General features: G+C 40.7%; 1 protein-coding gene across 1 annotated transcript in view; it reads left to right on the forward strand.

Annotated features, from left to right (window-relative positions):
* Window positions 1-26,011, forward strand: part of LOC136880977 (protein obstructor-E) — a 52,867-nt gene that overhangs the window by 18,909 nt on the left and 7,947 nt on the right. Inside the window, exon 4 of the mRNA XM_067153545.2 lies at window positions 9,749-9,910. Within this exon, the coding sequence (XP_067009646.2) occupies window positions 9,749-9,910 (162 nt within the window). The remainder of the gene's footprint in view (window positions 1-9,748; window positions 9,911-26,011) is intronic.

The raw sequence follows: 26,011 nt of genomic DNA on the forward strand, positions 1-26,011 counted from the left end.
TTGGGGCTGCCGAGAGTGGGGTTTGAACCCACTATTTCCCGAAAGCAAGCTTACAGCTTCGTGGCCCTAACCGCACCGCCAACTCGTTCAGTCAATAATACATTATGCTTGTATATAGTCCTATCTGACATTTAAAGGACGACAAAAGTAAAGGACTCAGATGTTCACACGGTGTGGCACATCTAGTCTCTAAATTGTAAAATGTGGTAAGGTCTGAATGGGGATTGCTACACGTATTATATGAAGGTAAAGCGACAAACTGTATATATAGAAAATATATCCAATAGATTTTAATAGGCTTACTATAAATACACACAAAACGTGAAAAACGGACCACAATTCCAGGCTATCATGCACATCTTTTCTTATTTTCTTTTTTGTATCAATTTGCTTATGTCGCACCGACACGCATAGGTCTTGCGATAACTACAGTAGAGTCTCGATTATCCGACTTAAACGGGACCTGGAGTACGTCGGATCACCGAAAATGTCGGATAATACGGAGTAACTTTGAAAATGGACAGAAACAAACAGGAAGGCTATACTGTATTATGTATTACGGGACTCTATTTATTGACTTATTAATTCAATTGTACAGTAGATGCAGTACTCTTTTCTTACTACGCCTGTAGCCAGGTGCAGACGTCTTGGCTTGGGCTGCAAGAGTTTTGATGTCATCATCTTGAAATTCAGCCCAGTCTCATCACAATTAAAACTCTGATCACCAGTTAATCCTTCAGCAAGAATTATTTCTTGAAATTGTCTTTTAAATTTCACAACCTCATCGGATTTAGCTGACAGTTTTTCTCCACAGATATTAAGCTGCCCAATGCCGTACCGTTTTTTCCACCGATCAAGCCACCCAGCACTGGCAGTAAAATTAGGGTCCCTTTATTAAACTCCTTCTGGATATACACCGCCATTTCTTGCAGAATGGGGCCAGATATTGACAAGCCCTTTTCCTGGGTTTTAGTGAACCAGAGAAATAGTGCTACACTTACTTTTTCGTACTCACATTTTTCATTGTTTTTTTCTCCTAATTTTCAGTGCATCACTTGTTGCTCTGGTAGAGCACCACTTTTCAATTTATTCCCTCGTATGTTTCCAGTCTCCCACTGTAACACGTCCAACAGCATAATCTGAAGCCATTTTTTGGAGAGTTTCCCCTTTGTCCAGTCTCTTTAACCCACTCTACTTGTCTTCCACAGATACAATCACTTTCTTACGTTTACTCGCCATACTCACAGAGGATATGAAAACTATAACATCCGCACCCAACCAATACTACATTGAACAATCCTACCGCATGACTGCCACTGCTTGTCCCACAGTCGCACCCTCCACACCCCGTGTCCCAGAATTGCATCCATCTAAAGTTCAAATTAAGACTACCAGTGTCGGATAACACGGAGTGTCGGATAAGCGAAGGTCGGTTGAGCGAGACTCTACTGTATAGGACAGGAAAAGGCTAGGAGTGCGAAGAAAACTACTGTGGCCTTAATTGAGGTACAGCTCCAGCATTTGCCTGGTGTGAGAATTGGAAACCATCTTTAGGGCTACCGACAGTGGGGTCTAAACCCACTATGTCCTGAATGAAAACTGACAGCTACGTGACCTAAAGCCTGCAGCCACTCGCTCGGTATCATGCACATGGCCATTCAGTGAAAGGAAAATGTCATCCCTGATATTTCGTAAAACATTAATTTCAGTCTTTAAGGTAAGATCTAAAGAATCTCATTCACGCCGACAAGGGAATCAGTCGTGAAGTCAGCCCAAATAGGCCAATTCACATGACAATGAGTGTCATGCAAAGTATTATTTTATACGTATGGAACTTAATTTCAAAGAAAATACCTGTGAAATGATATGCTATGGCTCTTTGTGAACCTCTCTATGCAGCCATAAGCTGCACAGGAGACTGACATTTTCCTTCAATGAAGTATATACTTCAATTTATCAGGAAGCTCCAGTAGTGACAGTGCCAAACAATCAAGCTTTTGCCAAACAGCGTGCTCGTTCAACTTCGCACGCGACTTAAGCGCCAATGCTACCTCTAGTGTTTCATTTATTAACTCTATGGAGACAACGCCATCCATGATTGTGTTCTCTAACCAACAATAGTTTCAGACTAGCTGGAACCACTTCTAGTTCTTCTTCTTTATGATTGCTGCATAGAACATCTTCACCAGTTTCTTCTTAACTTTGAATTTGGTGGCCTGGGTCATCTTCTTCTGTGTCTAATTGTTTCTACAGTTAAATTGAAATAAGTATGGTAGTTCAACCTATTCAATACAAGTAAATAAGAGATGTAGAGATTACATTCTTATTTAATTAAAAATGGGAATGGTACCGTTTTTGACCCCAGTCTGGGTCATCATCAGCCGATTATAACTCGAAAAACAATGCATAAGTAAGAAAGAAGTTAAAGGTCAAGTCCACACAATATCAGTTGAAGCGGCGATATAAAAATGACGGGGGTAGGCACTGTTCAATTTAGACGAAGTTTCTAGTCGACGTTGACAGCAGTGCTGGGTGCACCACTGTAACCTCGAAGGATATCCCCCTATTAATGCCCTTATGAACGGATACACTTACTTTAATAACACCGGGATATCCTTCATTTATTGTTACAAAGGAAGATTGTTCCTTCTGTGATACGACGTTGACAGGCACATCAACAATTAATCAATTTTGTTTGCATCAGTACTGTGATATTTTCTTGTAATGCGTATTTTACTATGATCCATGATGGGACTACTAACAGGCAATGGCTTTTTTTATGTCATCTTTTGTTTGACACAAGTGCAGTTTCAAAATTGTTTTTAAGTGCCATTAATCTTGTGACCTACTAGTTTTTATTCAAATCCTCTTGACCAATTATCAAATGACTAATGTGTGGACTTTTAATGTGTACATTAGTGTATTTTATGCATTTGTATTTGTAGCCTTAACTCAGGAGGATCAATCCCTACCATTTTGTTTAATACGTCACTATGTTCTTGTCTAAACGGTGTACCTGCAAACAAGATGTTGATAAAAGAACTGGGGCTGCTCATGCAGCATTTGGACGGTTAATGCACAGAGTCTTCATGAATAATGACCTAAAACTGCATACCAAACTCATGATGTACAAAGCTGTTGTCATTTCCACGCTGCTGTATGGCTGTGAAACTTGGACACTATCGCCGTGATATAAAAAAAAACTGAGCGCTTCCACCAACAGAAAATGAGATACATCTTGAATATTAAGTGGTAGGAGTACGTAACCAGCATGGCAGTTCTCGACAAAACGCAGCTGAATAGCATTGAGGCAACAATCATCGCTCATCAACTGAGATGATTAGGCTATGTTCACCGCATGAGTGATACCAGGCTTCTCCGCTGAATTCTTTATGGTGAACTTTGCTCTGGCAGTAGACCTCATGGAGCCTCTCTTAAGCATTTTAAGGACCAGCTGAAACACATCATGAAGACAACTGGTATAGATATACAGACATGGGAAGAACGTGCTGTGGACCGTTCACTCTGGTGGAACTTTATATCCACCGCTGTCAACTTGTTCGAAAGAGAATGCCGCAGACATCAAGAGGCTAAGCGGCAAGCAAGAAAACTCCGTCAATTACAACCCCACCCTCCTGCATCCATTCAGTGTGATTTGTGTGGGCATATGTTTTATGCCAGGATTGGTCTGTTTAGTCATCGCAAACACATCCATAAACTGGTTGACCTGCTCAATGTATGCAGGAAGAAGTTATATATACTCGGATCAAGTTACAGCTGATGATGATGATCCTAATTCTAATTTTATGATTAATAGCTGAGGATGACCGCTATGTACGATCGAAACTAGTACTGTTTGACAGTAAACTGTATTGATTAGGTGGATAATAAACTAAAATTTTTGTAAAAAGTAAGGTCCGTGACTCGCTTCCATATGTAGGAATAGGATTTTAAGAATTTCTTCTCAGATTCTTATTTGTTAGTACCAGGTTAATTTCTTGGAATAAAGGGATCTGTTTATGTTGAACCTGACAGACAGATTTCAATGGAACATGACTGAGTCATCAATTAACATATCAATTAACAATTTTTCCATAAAATTGATAGTAGGGTTATATTTAATTGTGGAAAAATTGCTGGATGACTTGGAGTGGTTAGCTGATGTTGGTGTAGGATGCTTTGCATATAATTCCATTTTAAATTTACATAAAACATCTTATCCCAAAATGAGATTTCTGATGATACAAACAGAATTCCACACTCCACAAACCTATTTTGCTACCACGTACACTATATGAATATCTATACTAATATATAAAGAGAGACCGTGAGTTTGTTAGTATGTAATGGGTAGGGCCTGGATTCTTATGCAATTACATATTCCATTCCTGTATTTGTAGATGACTGAAAACAAAAACTGTCAGCAAATTGTGTTTCTGATGTGTTTCCTTTTACATTGTTTTACATATTCTTAGTAATATAACATATTATGTGAAGAATGTAACGGTTTTGTATATAAGTAATTAATTATTTAAAAATGTTTAAAAATTGTGCCAACTCATTTAATTTTCAGACTACAGTAAATAAAATAAAATAAAATAAAATAAAATAAAATAAAATAAAATAAAATAAAATAGAATAAAATAAAATAAATAAGATCAAATCAAATCCTGTTCTAAACTTGACTTCCGCAGCCTGGACGTTGACTAAGTGGAACCAAAGTAAGACACAACCACTTGAAATGAGGTTCTTGAGCAGCATACAGGGAAAGACAAGACAAGATAGAATATGAAATGAGGAAATAAGGAGAAGTGTGGGAATGTGTAAACTTCAAGAAGAGATTGATATAGCAGAGCTAAAATGGTTTGGACACATGATGAGAATGCCAGGAGAGAGAATACCACAGAGAACATTCATGGATAGAGAGACTGGAAAGAGGCCTAGGGGACGGCCTAGAATGAGATAGAGGAGTTCTGTTGTGGACTGTATTGCAAATAGAGGAGTTGATAGCAATAAAGTACTAGAAAAGGAGTGGTGGAAAGATAGAGTAAAGTGGAGGGTTTTGGTACACTACCCTACCCAGAGAGAATCTGGAAAAAGGGAATGGATGAAGAAGAAGTAAAATAATTGGCAAATTTAATCTCAGATAGAATTGCTTGGCTTTAAAATTACTTTAAAATTGGGATTTCTAACCCTTTGTCTGTTAAATACAGTAGGTCCAAGGGCCTCAACTGCATACAACAGCAGCAATCCTTTCTCAGAATCTGGGATGGCTAGGTGCCTTTCGTTGGTCAAAATTTCTAATAAACTCCTTGCAGCCTTGATTATTCAAGCTCTTTAACTGTTTGCAAGATTAGTAAAAGAGTCCTCTGAAAACATTCAACCCAGCTAGTTTTTTTTCTCTTTTAAGCATCGGTGACCTCCTGCAATGTTGAACGGTCCTTCTCAGCCTACAAGTGAATTCTATCAGATCAGTGCCAAAACATCAAAATGAAAAACAAAGAGAAGTAGTTGTCACACTGCACATCACAATAAAAAATGACCATGTAATAGGGGTTCAAGACCGATTCTGTATTACCTTTATTTAGTAACATTTTTTATTTCATTTTCAGGGTATGAAGGCATCAGGAAGTTAGATACAACGATTTAGTGTGTAATATAGTCCATGATTTACAGTGCATAACATTATTTTTAAATATGTTTAAAGTATTTTGATTATGCCTGTAATTCGATTTAAATTAATAAATGAATAATATTAAACAATGACTTTGTCATAAAATTTGGATGTTTAAAATAATTTTATTGTCTTATATCATAACCATGAGTCATAATAAAAGGAATATATGGACATTTTCATAAATTTAGTGCATTAATACTATTACATATTTAATGAATATTACTTAACTTATTTAATTACATATTTCACTCATATTTACTACATTGTTATGTATATATTTTGATATTAAATAAAATCTGCACGCTAGTAGTGGGTAATCTCAGAAACTATTGGACCGATTTTGAAATTGATTTCACTATTTGAAAGATAATGTCATTTCGGGTAACATAGGCAGTGTATCATCCTGGAATATCAAAGTGTTCCTGCAAGAACTGTTATTGAAGGAAAAAATATCAGCAATAATAAATCTTAAGTTTGCATGTTTGCCTGTCTGTGCTTTTTTTTTTTTCCCCCCACATAAACACTACTTGACTGATAGAGCTCAAATTTGACAAACTTATAGCTGATACCTTTGACTACTTACTATCTTTTAAGTGTGCTATGTCTATATAGCCGAAGAAAATGTAAAGCAAGTCGGAAGAAAACTCATGCTTGAGACCCTTAAAATTGAATATGCTGCCTAAACAGTTAGTCGTATTGAAAAATGGAGCATACCAAGTGAACTTGAAATTTGATTTCTCACAAAAATATTTATATGAATTTTCTTCATATCTCTAATAGTTTCATAATAAAAGGAATATACAAACATTTTAATTTTCATTTTGGTGTATACAACTGATTTTGCTTCAGTTTGAGGACAGTGTACGAGTGCCATGTATGAGTCTATCTCTTTTTAAATGCCTTTGATGGGCAAAGAATATAAATAGATTAAACAAACGATGAAACAAAAACACAAACGCACTCAGTCAGCTATCACGGCATGGAGGTTCACTGCAAAATACTGCACTAACATAACAGCAATCATTTTAACCTCTCACTCTGTCACAGCCTTCCTGTTTCTGAACATCCTCCAAGTTGTTTTGACTAATTTTAGCGATATGCCTTGGAAACATACTGTTTTTTTAGGGAACCATTTTACACAATATCTGTACTCTGAACAATTATCCGAAATGTATTCCAATAATAAAATATTAATCATTACAATTCTTTGTTTCGATTTGTACTTATGTGGTTGCATACTAAAAAGCTTCTTTATTTCATTAATGTTGCTATCATGCTGGTTTTCTGTCGATTGGCAAATCCTTTAGGACTTGGAAAAACCATAGAGACAGTCTTTCTGAGGATGTACAAAGAGCAAGTGTCTGCCATTAAAATGACAACTGTTGAACTTGATTGTGAAGGGGGCCTGCCATTATAATAAACTCTATTATGACTGGCAGTAAGCAAGAGAGCCTGCCGTTACAATGAAAACTCCCTAATATTGTCTTCACGTGAGAAACAACATATGGCGACCTCCCCATTGTGTTTCTCGGATAACACTAAGAAAATAAAATCCTACTCACAGTGTGTACACTACTTCAACTAGAATTCTGTGTACAATGTAGAATTCCATAGTGAAGCACAGATACATCAGCTAGTATCAAAATATTAGGGTTATAATACTTCTGTATCATTTATAATTTAAGCTAAAATATTATGCAGTATAAAATCTTGGCCATCTATGTATAAACGTGCATGGTATTAATATACTGTATTTCTCTGAATCCAAGATGATGGGTTTTTCCTCAGAATCTCATGTGAAAAAGCAAGCGCTGTCTTGCATTCGCGACCTAACAGTAATGAACATCACTGGCAGCTACCACAAGAACCATGCTGCTTACCTTCACCCCCCGAGTGCGCATGAAACTCAACCTTCAAAATTTGCGTCTTTATTAGGTCTATAGGCCACATCGCTAGACGCAGCAACCGGTTGTACGGTGCCTCTGTGTAACGTCATTGGTTCTCAGAAAATAGTGAAGAAGGAATGACATTCCACTTGGCGGAAGACAGGCTTGCAGCGTGGGTGACCGGGCGAGTGACAGTCCCATGAATAGATTTTAAAATGTCCCTGTATTAGCCTCCACAAAAACGTTTCTCAAATCAGCAGAATGGCATCAAAACATGCGAACCTTCGAATGCTTAGAAAGCCCATGGCTACTCAGTAACATATTTGCTGTACCTGACACTTAGTAAAATTAACAGTTTTACAGACTGCTGGAATATTTTCCCGATGGATCTTTGTATTGTAGAGACGTAGGTATTGCCGGCAAATTTTCAATGGGTTCTCTTTGATATTGTGATGCCAATTTTAATTTAATGAAATAAAGAATAATTGTACAGGCGCAAGAAAATACAGCACAGTTAAAGTCAATGTTCGACGTTGGCGTGAAGACAAAGGTAGTCTAAAAATGCGTACTGTGTAAGAAAAGAATTAATGTGATTTCACAAAGCACTTTTTTAAGCCTGATTTAATTTTTTTGAAGCAAAAAGTGGGGGTCGTCTTGCATTCAGGATTACCTTGGATTCAGAGAAATACAGTACTTTTTAGCACAAATGAAGAAACTGTCAGATTCCTGTTCAGAATCACTCATTTTGTTATGCTGTGGACAACATACAAGACAATGCCAGGTGTGTAGCAGTGTTCGGATGTCTTAATTGATAATTCTACGTAGTTTCACTGCAATGGATGCCTTTGATAAACCATATTTGATTTTTTCTTTTGTAAGTGCTGATATATAAACAATATTTTAATGCAGAATGACTCTTCTTCTCCTTCCTAGTATTTCCCGCTGGTGCAGGGTCCGTTGTTCTAATCTTGGCTCACCAATTTGCACGGTCTTAGGCATCGTGTGGTCTTAAGTCCAGAGTCTTCATATCAGCGTTCAATGTGTCATGCCAGCACTGCTTTGGATTATCGCGCGGTCGTTGCTCATTAATTTCAAAGGTGTGAGTGAAATTGGCAACTGTTTCAGGTGCAGCACGCAGGACGTGACTATACCACAGGAGGCGGTTTTCCCGTGCCTTCTCAGCGATGGGTGCAATGCCCATTTGCTGGTGAATGGTGTCGTTTTTACATGATGCAGGAGTGTGATGCACATCGACCAACAGAGCATATGGATATCCATTCTGTGTAATTGGCGCTCTGTATCTTTGTCAGCTGGTTGACATTCAACACCATATAAAGCAACAGGACATACTACCATGCAGTATATTTTGGACTTCAGATGTAGTGGCAGCCCTCTGTCACAGAGTACGCCTGTGACTTCCCTCTATCTCATCCATACTGCCTTTATCCTACTTCGAACTTCATCATGTATCCCACCATCAGTCTATAGGCTAGATCCTAGATACTTGAAGCTTACAGTCTTCATTAATGTCTCTCCATCAGCTTGAATTGAACCATTGCTTGGGATGGTTTCCAGGTTTTCAGACTTCTTTTTGTTCAGTCTAAGACCGTATTGTGAGAGACGGCTTGACACTGCAGTACACTTCTGGTGATATCGGCAAGTGCGACATCATCTGCATAGAAGAGGGTCCAAGGGACTCTCCTCTGCAGATCCCATGTAATTGTGTCCATGGCGAGAACAAAGATCAGTGGGGACAATGTGGAGCCTTGGTTTAGATCAGTTTTCACTGGAAAGCTCTCTGAGATGCCAACAGCGCAACATACATGACTTATGGCAGAATGACTGTCACCAGTATATTTTCAGTTAAGTTTTTCTTCCTAGTCTCTTAGGATTTATTCAGTTCAGTCCAGAAATGAGTACCAGATATGATGTTCTATTGCAATTGGTCAGGTCCAACCCAGACAGTTCCCTTGTTAATCCTGAGGTTATGGATAGCAGAAACCTTTTCCTTCCACCTTTCAAGGACCTTCGTGGCTTATATGGAGATCATTTTGTTTTGTTTTGTTTTGTTTTGTTTTGTTTTGTTTTGTTTTGTTTTGTTTTGTTTTGTTTTGTTTTGTTTTGTTTGTTATTTTGCCATGTCTCTTCTAGTTTACTAATCATTATATTCAACACTGTTTTTCAGTGTCCAAAGCTGAGTGGGTACTACCCAATTCAAGCAACGTGTAGCTCTTATCTGAAGTGTGATCATGGACGTCCTAAACTTGTGACATGTGCTGATGGGGAACATTTCAATTATGAAACCAAACGTTGTGGTACACCTGAAAACGCCAACTGTCAACCATCCGTAAGTATAAGAATATGTTACTTACTTTATTCTTGGGAATACTTTTACAAAAAAGAAATGGTATTACCTATCATACAGCATCATTGTCATCGTCATCATTAATGCAATGGGCCAACTAAGGACAATGACATTTTTCCGCTTAAAGAGGGTTTTGATGGTCACCCAGTAACTGGGCATCCTCTGGCTATGCTATTCCTTTCTCTCCTTCATTCAGAGTGTTGATTTGTAGATTGTGCTGGAACCTCTTTTGTCTTAGTATCCTTCTCTCTGTGATGTCACTTGCTGTTACTCCCAGTTTCTTTGATCACTTCTGATCTTCATATTCCAGTAGGTGAGAAGCCAAATGGTAAGTCTAGTTGGGTTCATCCTTGACGTATGTCTGTAGAAGGTTGGATGTCTTCCTGGCCATGTCTGATTTTTTTTCAGTGTAATTGTACAGATCTGGTTGGTTTTCCTTCTGTATTTGCCATCTACTTTGATTGGTCCCAGATTATTCATTCATTTCATTCAACTTCGCTAATTGGCCAACTAGGGACTACGATAAGCCTCACTTTACATTCTGGCATTTGTTCATTTATCGCTTGATCCACATCGTCTTCATTAGCTCACTGTATTTAGCACAATGTTCTTCTGTCCATTTCGCACTAGTTGCTCGTTTTTCATCCCAGAAAGTCCCAAAAGTCTTGATGACTGCTCTGAAAAGATTTCGGTCTTGTGCATCTTCTGCTTGTATGCCCAGTTCTTTAAGATCTTTCTTGACATTAATGTACCATGGCATTGCCGTTTTTGGTTTTGAGTCAAATATACTGAAGATACGTTTCGTACATCGAGAGTCTGCCATCCGTTGTATATGACCACAGAAGCAAACTCTGCCTTTACAGATTGTGTCTGTGATCTCCTCCATTTTAGAGTATACTTCTTGCCTGAATTTTCTAATGTAGATGTCATTTCTGTAGTTTGGGCCAAGTATGGTGTGTAGGATCTTTCTTTCTTCCCTCTCTAAATCCGCAAGCAAACATTTCTCAGACAGGATAAGGCATTCAGAAGCATACAGGGATACTGGTTTGATGACAGTGTTGTAGTGATGAAGTTTTGTGTTCAGAGAAAAGCACTTTTTGTTGTATTTGTTCTGGGTAGTTTGAAAAGCGACTTCCATTTTCTTGATTCTTGCTGCTATGGCCTCTTTGTCAAGTCCATTTTTCTGGATCCATTCCCCAAGGTATTTAAATTTATTAACACGGTTTCTCGTTCCATAGTTGGTGTTTAGTTGGGCCGTATAATCTCTGATGTTCGACATTACTTTTGTCTTTTGAAAAGAAATTTGTAAACCTGTTTGTTATGCTACTTCCTTCAACACATTGATCTGTTTTGTTGCACTTTCGCAATTTTCTGTCATGAGGGTTATATCATCAGCGAACACTAAGCAATCTATTTCCACTCCGTTTTTCTTTGTCCCAATCTTTAAGGGTTTGTGAAGGTTTCTTTCTTTTAACGTCTTTTGCCACTCCTGTATTACCTCTTCAAGTACGCAATTGAACAAAAGAGGTGACAGCCCATCTCCCTGTCGAATGCCTGTGTTGATCTCAAAGGGTTCAGACAGACATCCTTGGAATTTTACTTTGGATTTCTTATAAGTTATCGTTGCCCTTATTATTGCCAGCTTGACTCCCATTACTGCAAGTATGTTAAGCAACACATCATGGTCGATGGAGTCATATGCTTTCCTGAAGTCAACAAATGTCATTAGATAGGTTCGACCTCTCAGCATATGGTATCTTATTATGGTTTTTAGGTTAAGTATTTATTCTGCACTTGATCGGCCTTTCCGAAAACCTGCTTGGTATTCCCTGACTTTGTGTTCAACTTGCTGTTCTAGTCTTTCAAGGATGGATAGTGACGGGATCTTGTAGGCTTCTGACAGAAAAGAAATACCACGGTAACTGTTCACATCTCTTATATATCCTTTCTTGTGTAAATGATGAATCAAAGCTAGCTTTCAGTCCTCTGGTAGTTGTTCTTTTTCCCATATATCGACAATGGTTTGGTGTAGGATGTCAATTGCTTCTTTTGGGGCATGTTTCCACAGTTCCGCAATCATGGCGCAATCATCAGGAGCCTTGTTATTTTTCAGTTTCTTTATGTGGTATTTGATTTGATTTCATCGCGATTTGGTGGCGAAGATGGCAGGTTTTGACTCACTGGTTTGTTTGTTTTGATGGGGTTGGCCAGTTTTTCACCGTTTAAAAGGTTGCAAGTTATAAATCTCATTCTGTATTGACGGTTGTCACTTTACAAATAAAAGTATTTATAAAATCCTCCTTATCAATATACATCAATTCATCTGTTAGATGAAACAAAGTCTATACATGTTTCATCCTATTCTCAAGGCCATCTTCAGTAGCAGAACAATAAATTATTACATAACACAAACAAATTAAAAATCATGATGAAGTGAAATGACAGTAATCATAATTAGTGAATTAAAAACTTATTGAGGTACAAAGTCCTCTTGTCTGATAGGTCGTTCTTGATTGTCAGATAAAACTTGCTGACTGTTAAAATGAAAACACTGTGCTAAGCAGTGTAGTGAGACCGTCAATACCATGGATTAAAACTTGTGTAACATTTGTAAGTAAAAGTTGCCGTCTCGAATGGAGATGACCACCATCCCTTGCTATACACACATAAAGTTGACGAACGAAGCTGTCCATTACTTTCACCAGCATTTCAGGCGGAATTGCCTGGACATCTTCATGAATGCATCGCCTCTGAGTCTCTAAGTTGGGCCGGGCTGAGTGGCTCAGACGGTTGAGGCGCTGGCCTTCTGACCCCAACTTGGCAGGTTTGATCCTGGCTCAGTCCGGTGGTATTTGAAGGTGCTCAGATACGTCAGCCTCGTGTCGGTAGATTTACTGGCATGTAAAAGAACTCCTGCGGGACAAAATTCTGGCACCTCGGCGTCTCCGAAACCCGTAGAAGAAGTTAGTGGGACGTAAAGCAAATAACATTATTATTATTATTATTATTATTATTATTATTATTATTATCTCTAAGTTGGGGATACGTGATGTAAACACTTGGCTCCTGAGGTACACCCACAGAAGGAAATCGCAAGCACTCAAATCACGGGATCTAGCCAGCCACGGTTATGTCCCCGAAACGTGAGATAATTCTTCCCGCGAACACTGTACGTAACGATGATAAGCTAAATCATTGTGGAGAATATGGCTAACTCTTCTGTCTGACATGTGTAAAACTGCAGCGTGTTTGTTTATTGAAGGTCTAGGCCTCCTGTTGATAGCATTCCGTACACTCTCAATGCTTTTTGGCGTCCGCAGTGTCCTTGGCTTTCCCGGTGGCTTCTTATTCATGGCACTGGCAGTAGCAAGAAACTGCTAACTCACCTCAGAATTGTGTGGCATTCTGGTACTCTTCCAAGTCTCCTAATATTGAATTTCTGTCGAAACTTCTGCTGCATAGCTACCACACTGTCACCACTTTTGAAATATGCTCCAGTCACATAAGCGCGATGCGACGCGGTCCAACGCTCCATAGTAACTAAAATGGCATCCTTCCTGCTACACACTACCCTGCTCGGTTTTATCCCCACTGCAGGGCCGTACATGCTACTAACCGTTGAAAGTGGTAGATTGTTTCTGCCGGACCCTGTATATATCGAGGAAAAGAAATACTGGTTACTACTCAAGGATTTCATGACAATGAATCCAGTAAGATATTGACTGATAAAATAATTACACCTAATTCTACAGTACTTAGGCATATTCTGATTACTAGGGAACAGATTTTTATGTGCTAAAAAACTTGAAAATATTTTTTATTTAGTAATTTTTTTAAAATTTTTCTAAAAATGGAAAAATATGTATAAAATTTCAAAAATATTTTGTTTCAGAATTGCAATAATCACTCACCAGTCCTGCTGAGGCAGTGGTGGATTAAAAGAGTTCACTATTGCAATGAATTATGAAAACTTTTTCCAAGTTTTCCATCACAAACCGATGTCGGTTGTCTCGGAACAATACACAATACCAGGAAAAAGACCGTTCAACGTCAAAAGTAGTCTTGCATATTTCATCAAAGAATGTCACTGGCACTCAAACTTTCAATTTCACCAACTTCTTCTTGCTCTTCCAAAACTCACTATCACCGAGCTCGATAGCTGCAGTCGCTTAAGTGCGGCCAGTATCCAGTATTCGGGAGATAGTGGGTTTGAACCCCACTATCGGCAGCCCTCAAGATGGTTTTCCGTGGTTTCCCACTTTCACACCAGGAAAATTCTGGGGCTGTACCTTAATTAAGGCCACGGCCACTTCCTTCCCACTCCTAGCCCCTTTCTGTCCCATCATCGCCATAAGACCTATCTGTATCCGTGCGACGTAAAGCAAATTGTAAAAAAAAAAAAACTATCATGTGACATCATAGAAAAATATTCCTAGTGACTTACCGCGAGAACCACTATCTTCATTGTGATAGACTTTGAAAATTGTCAAAAATATTTGTCCGGCTGCCATTAATTCCCATGAACCTCCATAAGTATGAAATCACAACATATCAATGAATTTGTTGGCAGAACTGCTATAATTATTGCAATTACTATCATTTTATATCATAGAAAAATCTTCCCAGTGACTCACCATAAGAACCAGTTTCTCTTCATGTACCTCTCGGACCAAGGCTTGAATGACATATAAAACAAAGGATATTGCCCTAAACAGGCAATCTCCATCATCAATAATTGAAATGATTGTATGTGCCATCATTGCACCATTTATGTTCAACATTTTAATAACCATACTCATTTTTTCATTTATTAGAATGCCAAAAATGTTACCAATTTAATACACATAAGTACTCAGAAATTACAATACGTACGGAAAATCAGAAAGTTATGAATGTAGAAATGTTATACCCAGCAGCATATGCTTGTTGAGGTTGTAGCACTTGTGATATTGTGTCTCAAGGCTACTGCCTCCCACTGAACGACCCAATACTGCCGAGAAAAGTCCCTTCTTAGCAAGTCTCTACATCACAGAAGGAAGCTATTAATGCACACTTTAACCATGCTGCAGTTAACCTAACTGTTGTTTGGTAAAAGTGGGGATAAATTTCACATGTATAGCATTTCATGTTTGCATGGAAAATATAACTTTTCACCCAGCAGGTAGGCTGAAATTATTAAACCTCTAGTAAATATATCAATCCAATTACGGAAGTTCATTAATAGTAAGCATGCTCACCCAACCCTTTATGATTCCTTTAGGACTGGGCGAGTTGGCCATTCGCTTATGGTCACATAGCTGTGAGCTTGCATTCGGGAGATAGTGGGTTTGAGCCCCACTGTTGGTAGCCGCGAAGATGGTTTTACGTGGTTTCCCATTTTCCCACCAGGCAAATGCTGGGGCTGAACCTTAATGAAGGCCATGGCTGCTTCCTTCTCACTCCCAGTCCTTTCCTATCCCATTATCGCCATAAGACCTATCTATGTCGATGCAACGTAAAGACAATTATTGTAAAAAAAAAAAAATTCCTTTAGGGAATGAACATCAAAAAATTCCTTCTTACTGAGTCTCTACATTATAAAAAAAACTACTGACCACATTTCATATTTATAGCTTCAGCAGTTTTTGCTTTACAATGATCTCCAATACAAGTTTTTATACCCTTTAGGGGTTGATTAAAAAAAAAATTTAATTATTTACATTTCGAAGTACTTTTATCAGGATTTAAGTAAATAGACACGTTAAATAACATTTCTCTATATAAACTTTGAATTACAATAAATAAACTTTATCTATCCACCTTTTCAATACAATAACTTATTTATTGTAATTCTCAGTTCAATACGGACAAAAAAATGAAATTTCTTGCGTTAACATAAGCTTTGAACCCCTTTATGACCCCTACAAGGGTTCAATTTTGAAAAATCATTTCTTAGTGGGTCTTTCTTACATTAAAAAATGAAGCTGCTGACCAAATTTCATATTTATAGCTTCGGCATTTTCAGCTCGGTAATGATGAGTCAGTCGGTCAGTAAGTCATGTTACAGTATTTTATATAGATTAAGCAACAATATGACCAAGATCAGAGAGGTGTAAAATATGACTTTTAAGGCAAAATAAATACCCCACAATTTCCTTCTGAAGACTTATATGTATGTTTTTATAGAAACCAAAATAAAGCTCTTAGAACAAATATGACTTGCCATAGAAATCTGCTCCTGACTTAACGCACACAGGTGTATTATCAACAAATATGGCACACCAAGGCCCTCACATCCATGAGCGGGTAGTTTCTCTCATGAACAAGCAAATCTAACAGGCTGGATGATGCAACAGCATCCCACAGAGTACGGCGATGCATTGCTTACCGAACTGGTAACAGGGCAATCACTTGATCGCTGAGGCCTATTCGATCCTCTTCATGAATGACGTACAGGTATGCCAGGCTGCATGTTTTCGTAACAGCTGAAAGACGGCCTTGAGATGCCTTCATGAGGCAGGATTGCAATCCTGGTATAATAATTTTGTGTGGCTATTTCTAGCCGGGTGCATCCCTTGTAAGGCAGACCCTCCGATCAGGGTGGGCGGCATCTGCCATGTGTAATCCTGGTGAGTGGCTAAGAAACAAAAGCCAAGCACAATGTACTATGTGGTTGGTCAGATGTCATATTCTCTGATGAGAGCACGTTTTCCTTAGTGAATGATGGGCCAGTACACGTGTTCCACTCTTTCAGCACCTGACACAATCCAGCATACATTGTGAAGCATGAGTACCCAGGCCATGTATCTGTTATTTGTTGGGGTTGGATAAACTCTTGTGGAATAGGAATGTTGTACAAAACTGAGCAACTTATCATTACCAGGCAATATGTAGCAATGGAGACCTTGTCCAATCCCATGCCATATATGAGCAATCCTTTTTGGGATGTTGTTAGTGTGGCCTGGGACAAGTTGGCAGGTGGTGACAGGCCAGACGCCTGGAAGAGGCCTTGCACAGTGGTGATAAAGGATCCGCTTACTGAGAGGACCACCTAACGCCCCTTTTCAGGGCCACAAATAAGCCCACATGTTGTCAGTAGTGGCATGATAAATAAAACAAAGGAAGTTTTGTAACTTGCCATATAAATTAGTGTAAGAATAAGAAAACATAAAAATATTTTACCTTACTGATACTTGAACTCTTGACACCAGAGACAAGCAGCAGAACTTGATTTAGCATGGATGGCTAATGCCCTGGCTAAGAGAGTCTGCACGTTCTGAGGCACTCCACAAAACAATTACACAACTACCAGACAATATATATTGCAGACATTACAATTACAACATTATGACTAATGTGGGGACTGTACGTGTATATTAAGTCCCAGGCCTGTGGCGTTATAAGGACAACAAAATAAAACATAATATGGCAAGCCCACGTCCGCAAATGAACATTGACCTTGTCTTGAAGATAAATAAGTGCCGTGTGGCCTTTAGAGAGGCGTGGTGCAGGTCTTTTGATTTGACGCCCGTAGGTGACCTGTGTGTCATGATGAGCATGAATTGATGATGAAAACATCACATACACCCAGTCCACGTGTGAGGGGAACTAACCATTTATGGTTAAAATTCCCAACCCTGCCGCGAATCAGACCCGGAACCTCCGTCATCTTGAAGATGAGAATTAAGAAATAAAGTGTCAACAGTAGAATTTCAAGTACGTTCTGACTACGGTAGACACTTTCTTCTCCTTGTTTCCGAATTTCGTCTCCCATAGACCGCATTGAACCCAAGTCGTCTTCTTATTCTTATTATTCTTCTTCTTTTCAGATATGACTAATTTGGGTCTACATCTTGGTGGTTTCTCCTGGAATGTTTTGATGTTGTACACTCAGCTTCTGAACTCTTTTCTATTGTGAATAATATCCATTCTTAAGTCCACATTCTATTGCATCTCTTTTTACCTCTTTGAACCACTTCGTCGAAGCTTTCAGTCCAGTGATGTACTTGAATATTTTCTTAGCTGTTTCTTATCCATTCTTTCTAGATGCCCATAGAATTTTAGCCTTCACTTTCGCATGGTGACAGTGATTTTTTTGGTGTATTTGTAGAAATCATGATTTTTTTATTTCTCCACTCCCCATCAGCAATTATTTTGTGGCCCTAAAATTTTCCGTAAGATTCTCCTCTCCTTTTTTCCAAGTTCTTGAAGTTCACCCTTTTTATTCATTATCGGGCTCTCTGAAGTGTAGAGACCCTCTGACTTTACCACTGTGCTGTAGTAAGACCTTGTAAGATCTTGCTCTTTTGTTGTATCTGTTCTGGGTTAACCTTAAGCTAATTCTAGTTTTCTAATTTTTGCCCTGTTTGCCTCTTTATCCAGTCTGTTAGGTTCTATCAATTTCCCTAGATATTTCAATTTCTCAGTTCTTTTTACAGTCCCAAGCTTCACTTTTATGTGTCTCTCCCCTTGATGTCCATATTCCATGTATTCCATCTTCTCATATGAGACTTTGAGACCCGTTTTCTTAGCGATCTCATGTATAGTACTCAGCATAATTTGGGCATTTTCTTGGTTGTGAGCCAAGAGAGCAAGATCATCTGCGAAAGCCAAACACTTAATTTCTAAGTTCTGTCCTTTCCTCCCTAAATGTATTCCCCTTATTCCTTTCACTTCCAAAGCTTTTTCCCATCTTCTAATGATTTTTTCTAGAACAATGTTAAAGAGAATTGGTGGTAGGCAGTCCCCTTGTCTGACTCCTGATTGTATTTCAAATGGTTCAGAAATTTCACCAAAGCATTTGACTTTTCAGAAAGTTTCTGTCAGGGTTTGTTTTATTAACATTCTTGTTTTCCTGTCAATTCCAAATTCCTCTAGGACATTAAATAGAGTCTGCCTGTCAATTGAATCATACGCTTTCTTAAAATCAACAAATATTACCACGGTGTTCTGGCTTCTCAAAGCTCTTATTCTGAGAATGCACTTCAGGTTAAATATTTGTTCTGCACATGATCTTCCTTTTTTGAATCCAGCTTGGTACTCACCAGCGAGATGGTCTGCTTGTTCTTCAATTTTTCTCATTAGTACTTTAGAGAGTATCTCATATGTGATTGGGAGTAAAGAGATGCCTCTATAGTTATTGATGTTTGTCTGGAGACCTTTCTTGTGAAGTAGGTGTATAAGAGCACACTTCCAATCATTGGGGATCATTTCATCTCTCGAGATTTCTTCTGTGATGGCATGGATTACTTTTGCTGCAGTTTTTCCTCCAAACCTCCACATTTCTGCAATAATTCCACATTCACCTGGTGATAAGCTCACTTATTATTTCCTTGATCTCTTCCTGACTCAGTGGCTTGGAATCTTAGTTATCCTGAGATAGATTTTTCATATCCAATCTTTCCACAGGTTATGCACAATTCAGCAACATTTTGAAGTAATATGCAAGAAACTGGCAATTTTCTTTGTTGTTCGTTACTACACTACCATCCTCCCGCTTGAAACACAATCTTAATGGCTGGTATCCCTGTAGTTCCTCTTTGAAGGTTTTGTAAATTGTTCGAGTGTTGTTCTTTCGAAAATCATCTTCTATCTAATCCAACCTACTTCTATCATAATTTCTTTTCTGTGATTGTATGATCTGAGCTGTTTTCTTCCTCACTTCCCTGAAAGTTCCCATCTGTCCTCGGTTTTGTTGTAATGCCGCCTCTTCCATCCTTGTAGTCTTCTGTCCAAAGCCTCATCACTTTTCATTCTACCACCTGTGTTTTTGTTTTCTCATTGGATTCCCCAAACCTTCAGCTGCTTTAAACATTGACTTCTTGACCTCTTCCCAGCTGTTCATATTCATCTGATAATTTTTCCCAATATGTATCTTTGTTTTGTTTCAGAGTATCTGTATCAATTCTAAGATTCCTCTTGGTTCTTTGTTTGGGTTTGTTTGGTTGGAATCTTACTTTGATCTCCGAGAGGTAGTGGTCCGAATCTATGTTTAAGCTTTCTCTTACCTGGATGTCAAGATTTCCCTCTGGTTTCTGGTCTATGTGCTTTATTTCAACAATACCTATTTTATTATGTGGTACATATTCTAAGTTAATGATATGTATACTGAGTTAGTGAGTCTTTGACAGCTGGACCAGGTGTCACACAGCGACCTCGAAGCATATCCCCATTTAACACCCTTAAGGAAAAATGCAAACTCACTTTAAGAATGTCGGGATATCCTTCAAACATTCCATCATTGTTGATTGATCATTTTGGCTACTTATTTGTTTTATGAACTACATACGTAAGATTCATATTATGATCATTAGAGCCCGGATTTCTATGCACTATCAAATCTCAAAATATGCATGCATTCATGCACTATCATATAGCAAAACATACACAATAAACTGGAAAATATGCACTATCAAAATTCAGTTCCTTTTGAAACATTGTACAATGACGAATTTCTCCAGATTGTCTTGATTTAAGCTCATCCGTTTATCTGTCAGCACCTTCTTAAGCTCAGAAAATGATCTTTCTATGTCACAAGAAGTGACAGGTGCATACTTAAATGAAGACATATGGGACAAAGTGAAGTTAAATTGTACATCTATTGCATTTTCACCACAATACGTCTTATACAAGCTTGACAAATTCAAAATCAGGATTTGACGGATCATTTTGTTCAACTTATATCTAGCTCCCGCAACTACTACTCTGTACGATAATGACAGACACATTTGAATGTCCCCAATAACTGTTAATGACTGCCTGCTGCGATAACTAGAGATCCAGGTAGGAAAATCGAAGATAACAACGGAAGAGGATTCAGTGCAAAACCAAGCTTTGTAAGCTGCTAGCTCAGTAACGCAGCATCACAGAAGTGACGTTTTGTTTTGCTCATCTAACATAGATAAAAAATGAGCTGTTAATGAGTAATGCACAATTTATGGTTTGATTTATAAAAATGCATAACTAGGGCAGCTTATTCCTAAGAATTACAGAGATTGGCATGGGTCCTTCTGCCTTACGTCAATGTTTACTCAAGCAACAGATAAGAAAGTGTTTGGTTAATTGGATTATAGGTCCTCTACCTTTTGTACAAAATTTGGTTGTCTTATACGATGCCGGGAATACATTCTCTCCGTCTTTTAGAAATAGACATATTGTATAACATGAAAAAAAGAGTCCCAAATTCTGCAAACCAACATTCATAAAAGGCAAGTTAACATCATATATGTGCCAAATATTCGCTAGTAAATCCAAAATATTCAAAATATGCACTATGCATGAATTTTCTCATAATAAGGCCAAAACATGCAAACATGCAGGAAAAAAGAACGGTTAATACCAATATAATGGTCCGTTATTGGCCATTATAAATTTTCCAGCTAACTCATTCTTGGTGTCCTGCGTTTCGGCCTCATGTGCTAAGTTAGGCTCGTCAGTTGGGACTTAGCACACCACCCAAGCCGCAAGGCTAGTGCATACCATGGAGGCCACTACATAGGCTATTTGAAGCCACCAGCAGTGCCAATGCACTATGAGAGCTATGTCTCATTTCCAAAAATAGATGCCTGCCTGGCCATCAAATGATGTAGATGTTGATTCCCATAGGGAACCTAAAATATTTGTCCTGAATGAGCAAATTTATAATACCAATATAATGGTCCGTTATTGGACATTATAAATTTTCCAGCTAACTCATTCTTGGTTGCCTGCATTTCGCCCTCGTGTGCTACGTTAGGCTCATCAGTTGGGACTTAGCACACCACCCAAGACGCAAGGCTAGTGCATACCATGGAGGCCACTACATAGGCTATTTGAAGCCACCAGCAGTGCCAATGCACTATGAGAGCTATGTCTCATTTCTAAAAATAGATGCCTGCCTGGCCATCAAATGATGTAGATGTTGATTCCCATAGGGAACCTAAAATATTTGTCCTGAATGAGCAAATTTATAATACCAATATAATGGTCCGTTATTGGACATTATAAATTTTCCAGCTAACTCATTCTTGGTTGCCTGCGTTTCGCCCTCGTGTGCTAAGTTAGGCTCGTCAGTTGGGACTTAGCACACCACCCAAGACGCAAGGCTAGTGCATACCATGGAGGCTTACTTACTTACTTTGCAAGTTTTCATTCCCCACCCTGATGGGGTGGGGCGGGCCACCTAGAGGGTGTCGCCCTCTCTTTGGCCAGGATAGATGACGGGGTTGAGAAGGAGTGAAAAAAGAGGGAGATGGGGAAAAGGTGGTTTGAATAAGTAAAGGAGATGGGATAAAGGAAGTGTAGGTTCTCTAGCGCTTTATTGACAGATTTACATTTTCTGTGTTTATTGACAAAGTTGCATACATATATACAGAGCTTTATGGATGTTTATGAGAGTTACATGAGCGATTTTACAACCAGGTTGCGTATGGTGATGTGATGAAGTGACGGGTTTCGTGAGGTGGGGGAGGATGTGAAGTGCTAGGACGTGATACAGGGATGAGAAGTTTACCAGGGAGGTGAGTAGGAGACTTAGGAGGTTAGATGGAGGAGGGGGTAGTGGGAAGATTGCAGGTGCGAGTGGTGGATAGTTGCTGGGTGAAAATGGTGGAAAACGGAAGTGTGGACTGGGAGGTTGCTGAGGGGGTGCAGGCCGGGGGCGTGTGCGGTGGCGGGGTGATTTATGTTGGTTAGGAGTTGGGGGCAGAGAGCGGGACGGTTCTATCCTGAGATGTCGGCCGTTGAGGTATATCCCTTGGGTGATGAGGCGCTGGACGTCTTCGGGCGTTGGTAGTTGCAGGCGTACTAAATATGTAGGGCCATCATCGTTGTGGATCCTAATGACTTTCTTCACCGGGATTCCTGCTTTTTGGAGTTCTTGGAGGATAGCTATTGGTGGTAGGTTAGGTTCCACGCCACAGGCAACACAGCTGTATAGGTTGTTCTGGCTGGGTGGTGAAGTTAGCGGTCGTACATTATCTGGTGTTGGTGGTTGTGTATTGTCTGCTTGAATTGCTATTGCTTCATTTGGCGGCGTTGTTACTTCTTCCTGCGGGCCCTGAGCGTGGGAGGGTGGGGGGTGGTATGCTATTTTGGGAGAGGGGTGGGTAGTAGTTGTGGTGGTGGTAGGGGTGTTGGAGGTAAAATGAGAGGAGGTGGAAGTAGTGGTGGTGACGGTGGTGGTGGTGGTCTGGGAGGTGTAAGGAGAGAGCAACTGCTGTGGGTGTGATGTGCCAGTAGTGGGGGTGGCTGTGGCGTACTCCTTCATTAGCCGGTCGAGTAATTTCCCTGGGGTATCTTGCACTTGATGTAGTTGTCCTTCGATATAGACCCCAATGTCTAGAGCGCTGTAGACGTCCTCTAGCACTAGATAATATAATAGTACTTCTCTTGTGGGTTTGTCGAGATTATAAAGTCGAGCGGCAGCGTAGACGCCTGTGGGGCGAAGTTCCGTAAGGATGTCATCTGCTGGAATTGCTGGGTCAATATCGTGGGCAATGCAAGTATAGTCCATTAGGAAGGGGGGGGGGGGGGGGCGACTTCCTCTTGGTGTCTGGCCAATTGTGCTTTTTTTGGGTCAGCTGGGCGCGTAATTAGAGGTGTGGCGCCACCCGGCCGAAGAAAAATGTTTGGGGGTGTTTTTAGGGCTATTCAGTCCACTTTCAGAGTTTGGTGATGTGATCCGATCTCCCTCCACTTGTAGAGATGGGATCCCCCCATGGAGGCTGCTGCTGCTGCTTAAATGCTTTCATTCCCCACCCTGAAGGGGTGGGGCGGGCCACCTAGAGGGTGTCGCCCTCTCTCTGGCCAAGAGATGCGGGCGGGTTGGGGAGATGTGATGGAAGAAGGAGGTGGGTAAAGGATGTGGAAAGTTAGGAGATGGGAGGGGAAATGCGTCTATTCCTAAGTATTTATTCTTTATTGAAGTGAGAATACAGTTGTGATTATGTCAAAATGAGCTGTGAACAAAGAGGAGAGAGGTTATACAAGGTGAGAGGAAAATAAATGAAGGGCAAGGGTGTTATAAAAGGAGGAGAAGCTAACAAGCGAAGTTAGAAGAAGGCGAAGGATATCAAAAGAGGGAGGTGGGGGAAAGTAAGGAGGTGGGGGCGGGAAGAGATAAGGATGAAATGATGGAGGAGGTGGTTGGGGAGGTGGGGCCGGCCGGGGACTACTTCGAGGTGTGGAGGGATGAGATGAAGGTGGTGGAGGTGAGCGAGATGGTTCTATGCGATGATGACGGCCGTTGAGGTGGATCCCGGTGGCGATGAGGCGTTCAACGTCTTCAGCAGTCGGCAGATGAAGGCGGACGAGATAGGTGGGTCCAGTGGAGTTATAGATCCGAAAGGCTCGGCGCACTGGTATCCCTGTCTGGCGGAGTGTTTGGATGATAGATGCTGATGGAAGACTGGGCTCCACACCGCAGACGACACAGCTAAAGGTGGTAGTGCTGGTGGAAGGCGGTGGGACCAATGGTGGCTGTGCCAAGTTGCCAGGAGTATCTTGATGGGAATATCCCTCTTCAGATGACGGAAGTGATGAGCGCTGGGGGTGTGTGGGGTCAGTGGAGGGAGGTAAGGGGAACGGAAATGTCATGAGAGGGGAAGGATGAGTGGTAACAGTAGTAGTGATAGGAAGGGAAGAGGAGGTGTGAACTGAGGTGGTAATGGTGGAGGTAGCAGTGGTTAGAGTAGTGGCAGAGGTAACAGGAGGGAAGGACAAAGGGGGCGGGGGTGAGCAGTAGGGAGGTGGTGTGGTCGTAGCGGGCGGATCGATGGTTCCAGGCGGAGGGTCGTCGGTGTCCGGTAGCTCAGCCAAAAGATCCTCTGGAGTAGGTTCAACTGTATAGAGATGGTTGTGGATGCGTGCGCCATTCTTGATGATGGTAGAGACGTCGGCTGGAGTGGATAAATAGAGAAGTACATCGGATAGTGGTTGAGCTTCGTCGTCGACTACCCGGCAGGCACCATAGGCACCCGCCGGACGAAGAGCAGCGAGGACATCTTGGTCTGAGAAGACGAGAGGAACGTTGCGGGCAAGGCAGGTGTAGAGCATTGTGGGAAGGCCGACCTCCTACGTGGTGCCAGCCTATATGCTTTGTTGTCTCGGCAGGGTGATAAGTAAAGTTGAGCAGTCACCCGGCCGAAGAAAAAATATGCGTTGCGTTGAAGCAGAGGAGAGCAGTCGTCGTGTCCCCAACCAGAGCTCTTGAATGTTAAAAGCCTCTTGGAGATCCCCCATGGAGGCTGCTGCTGCTGCAGAGCTTTCATTCCCCGCCCGAAGGACGGGGCGGGCCCCCTAGATCGTGTCGCGATCTCTCGGGCCGGGAGATGTGGAGAGAACAGTGAGAGGTGTCAAATGAAGAAGAGGGAAAAACGGTGTGAAAATTTGGAGATTTATACAAGAGTGTCGAGAAGGAAGTTTCGTGGGAGTGTAAGGTGGTGAAGTGTTGAAGCGATGTGATAGAGGACAGTTGTGAGGTGTCGGAGATGTTCAAGGGTCGGTGGTGGTGGGAGGGAGATATTAGCAGAAGAAGGAGTGGGACGGACATAGATAGAGCGTTGGAAGGGAGGATGATCAGGCCGGGTATGGCGACGAGAGGTGGAGTGGTGATATCTAGGGCGGGGAGGTGAGCGAGAGGGTTCGACGGGATGACGACGGCCGTAGAGAAGTGCTCCGCTGGAGATCAGGTGGGCGACGGCTGCTGCGCTGGAAAGCTGAAGTCGGATTAAATACGTCGGACCGGTGGAGTTGTAGATACGGAATGCCCTCTTGACGGGTATGGCTTGAAGGCGAAGTTGTTCTTCAATGTAGGTTGCCGGGATGAGTGGGCTTACGCCGCGGACGACGCAACTGAAGACTTCGTTTGTGGCTGATGTGTCTGATGGTGTTGGAAGTTGATGAGCGGCTGCTGCTGTTACGACGGACAGTGGTGGCGGTGATGTCGTGGTCGGCAAGGCAGATGTAGACAGCGTAGAAGGGCGGGTGAAGTAGCGGGGAGGAATACGTAATAGTCGAGGTGGATCAACAGGAGGTAGCGCGGGGAGAGAGGTAGATAGAAGCGGCGATGAATGGGACGACGTAACAGTTGTGATGGAAAGCGAGGAAAAGGTGTGAGCAGCGGTC

Source organism: Anabrus simplex, chromosome 9 (assembly GCF_040414725.1).
Source record: "Anabrus simplex isolate iqAnaSimp1 chromosome 9, ASM4041472v1, whole genome shotgun sequence".
NCBI classification, from domain to species: domain Eukaryota; kingdom Metazoa; phylum Arthropoda; class Insecta; order Orthoptera; family Tettigoniidae; genus Anabrus; species Anabrus simplex.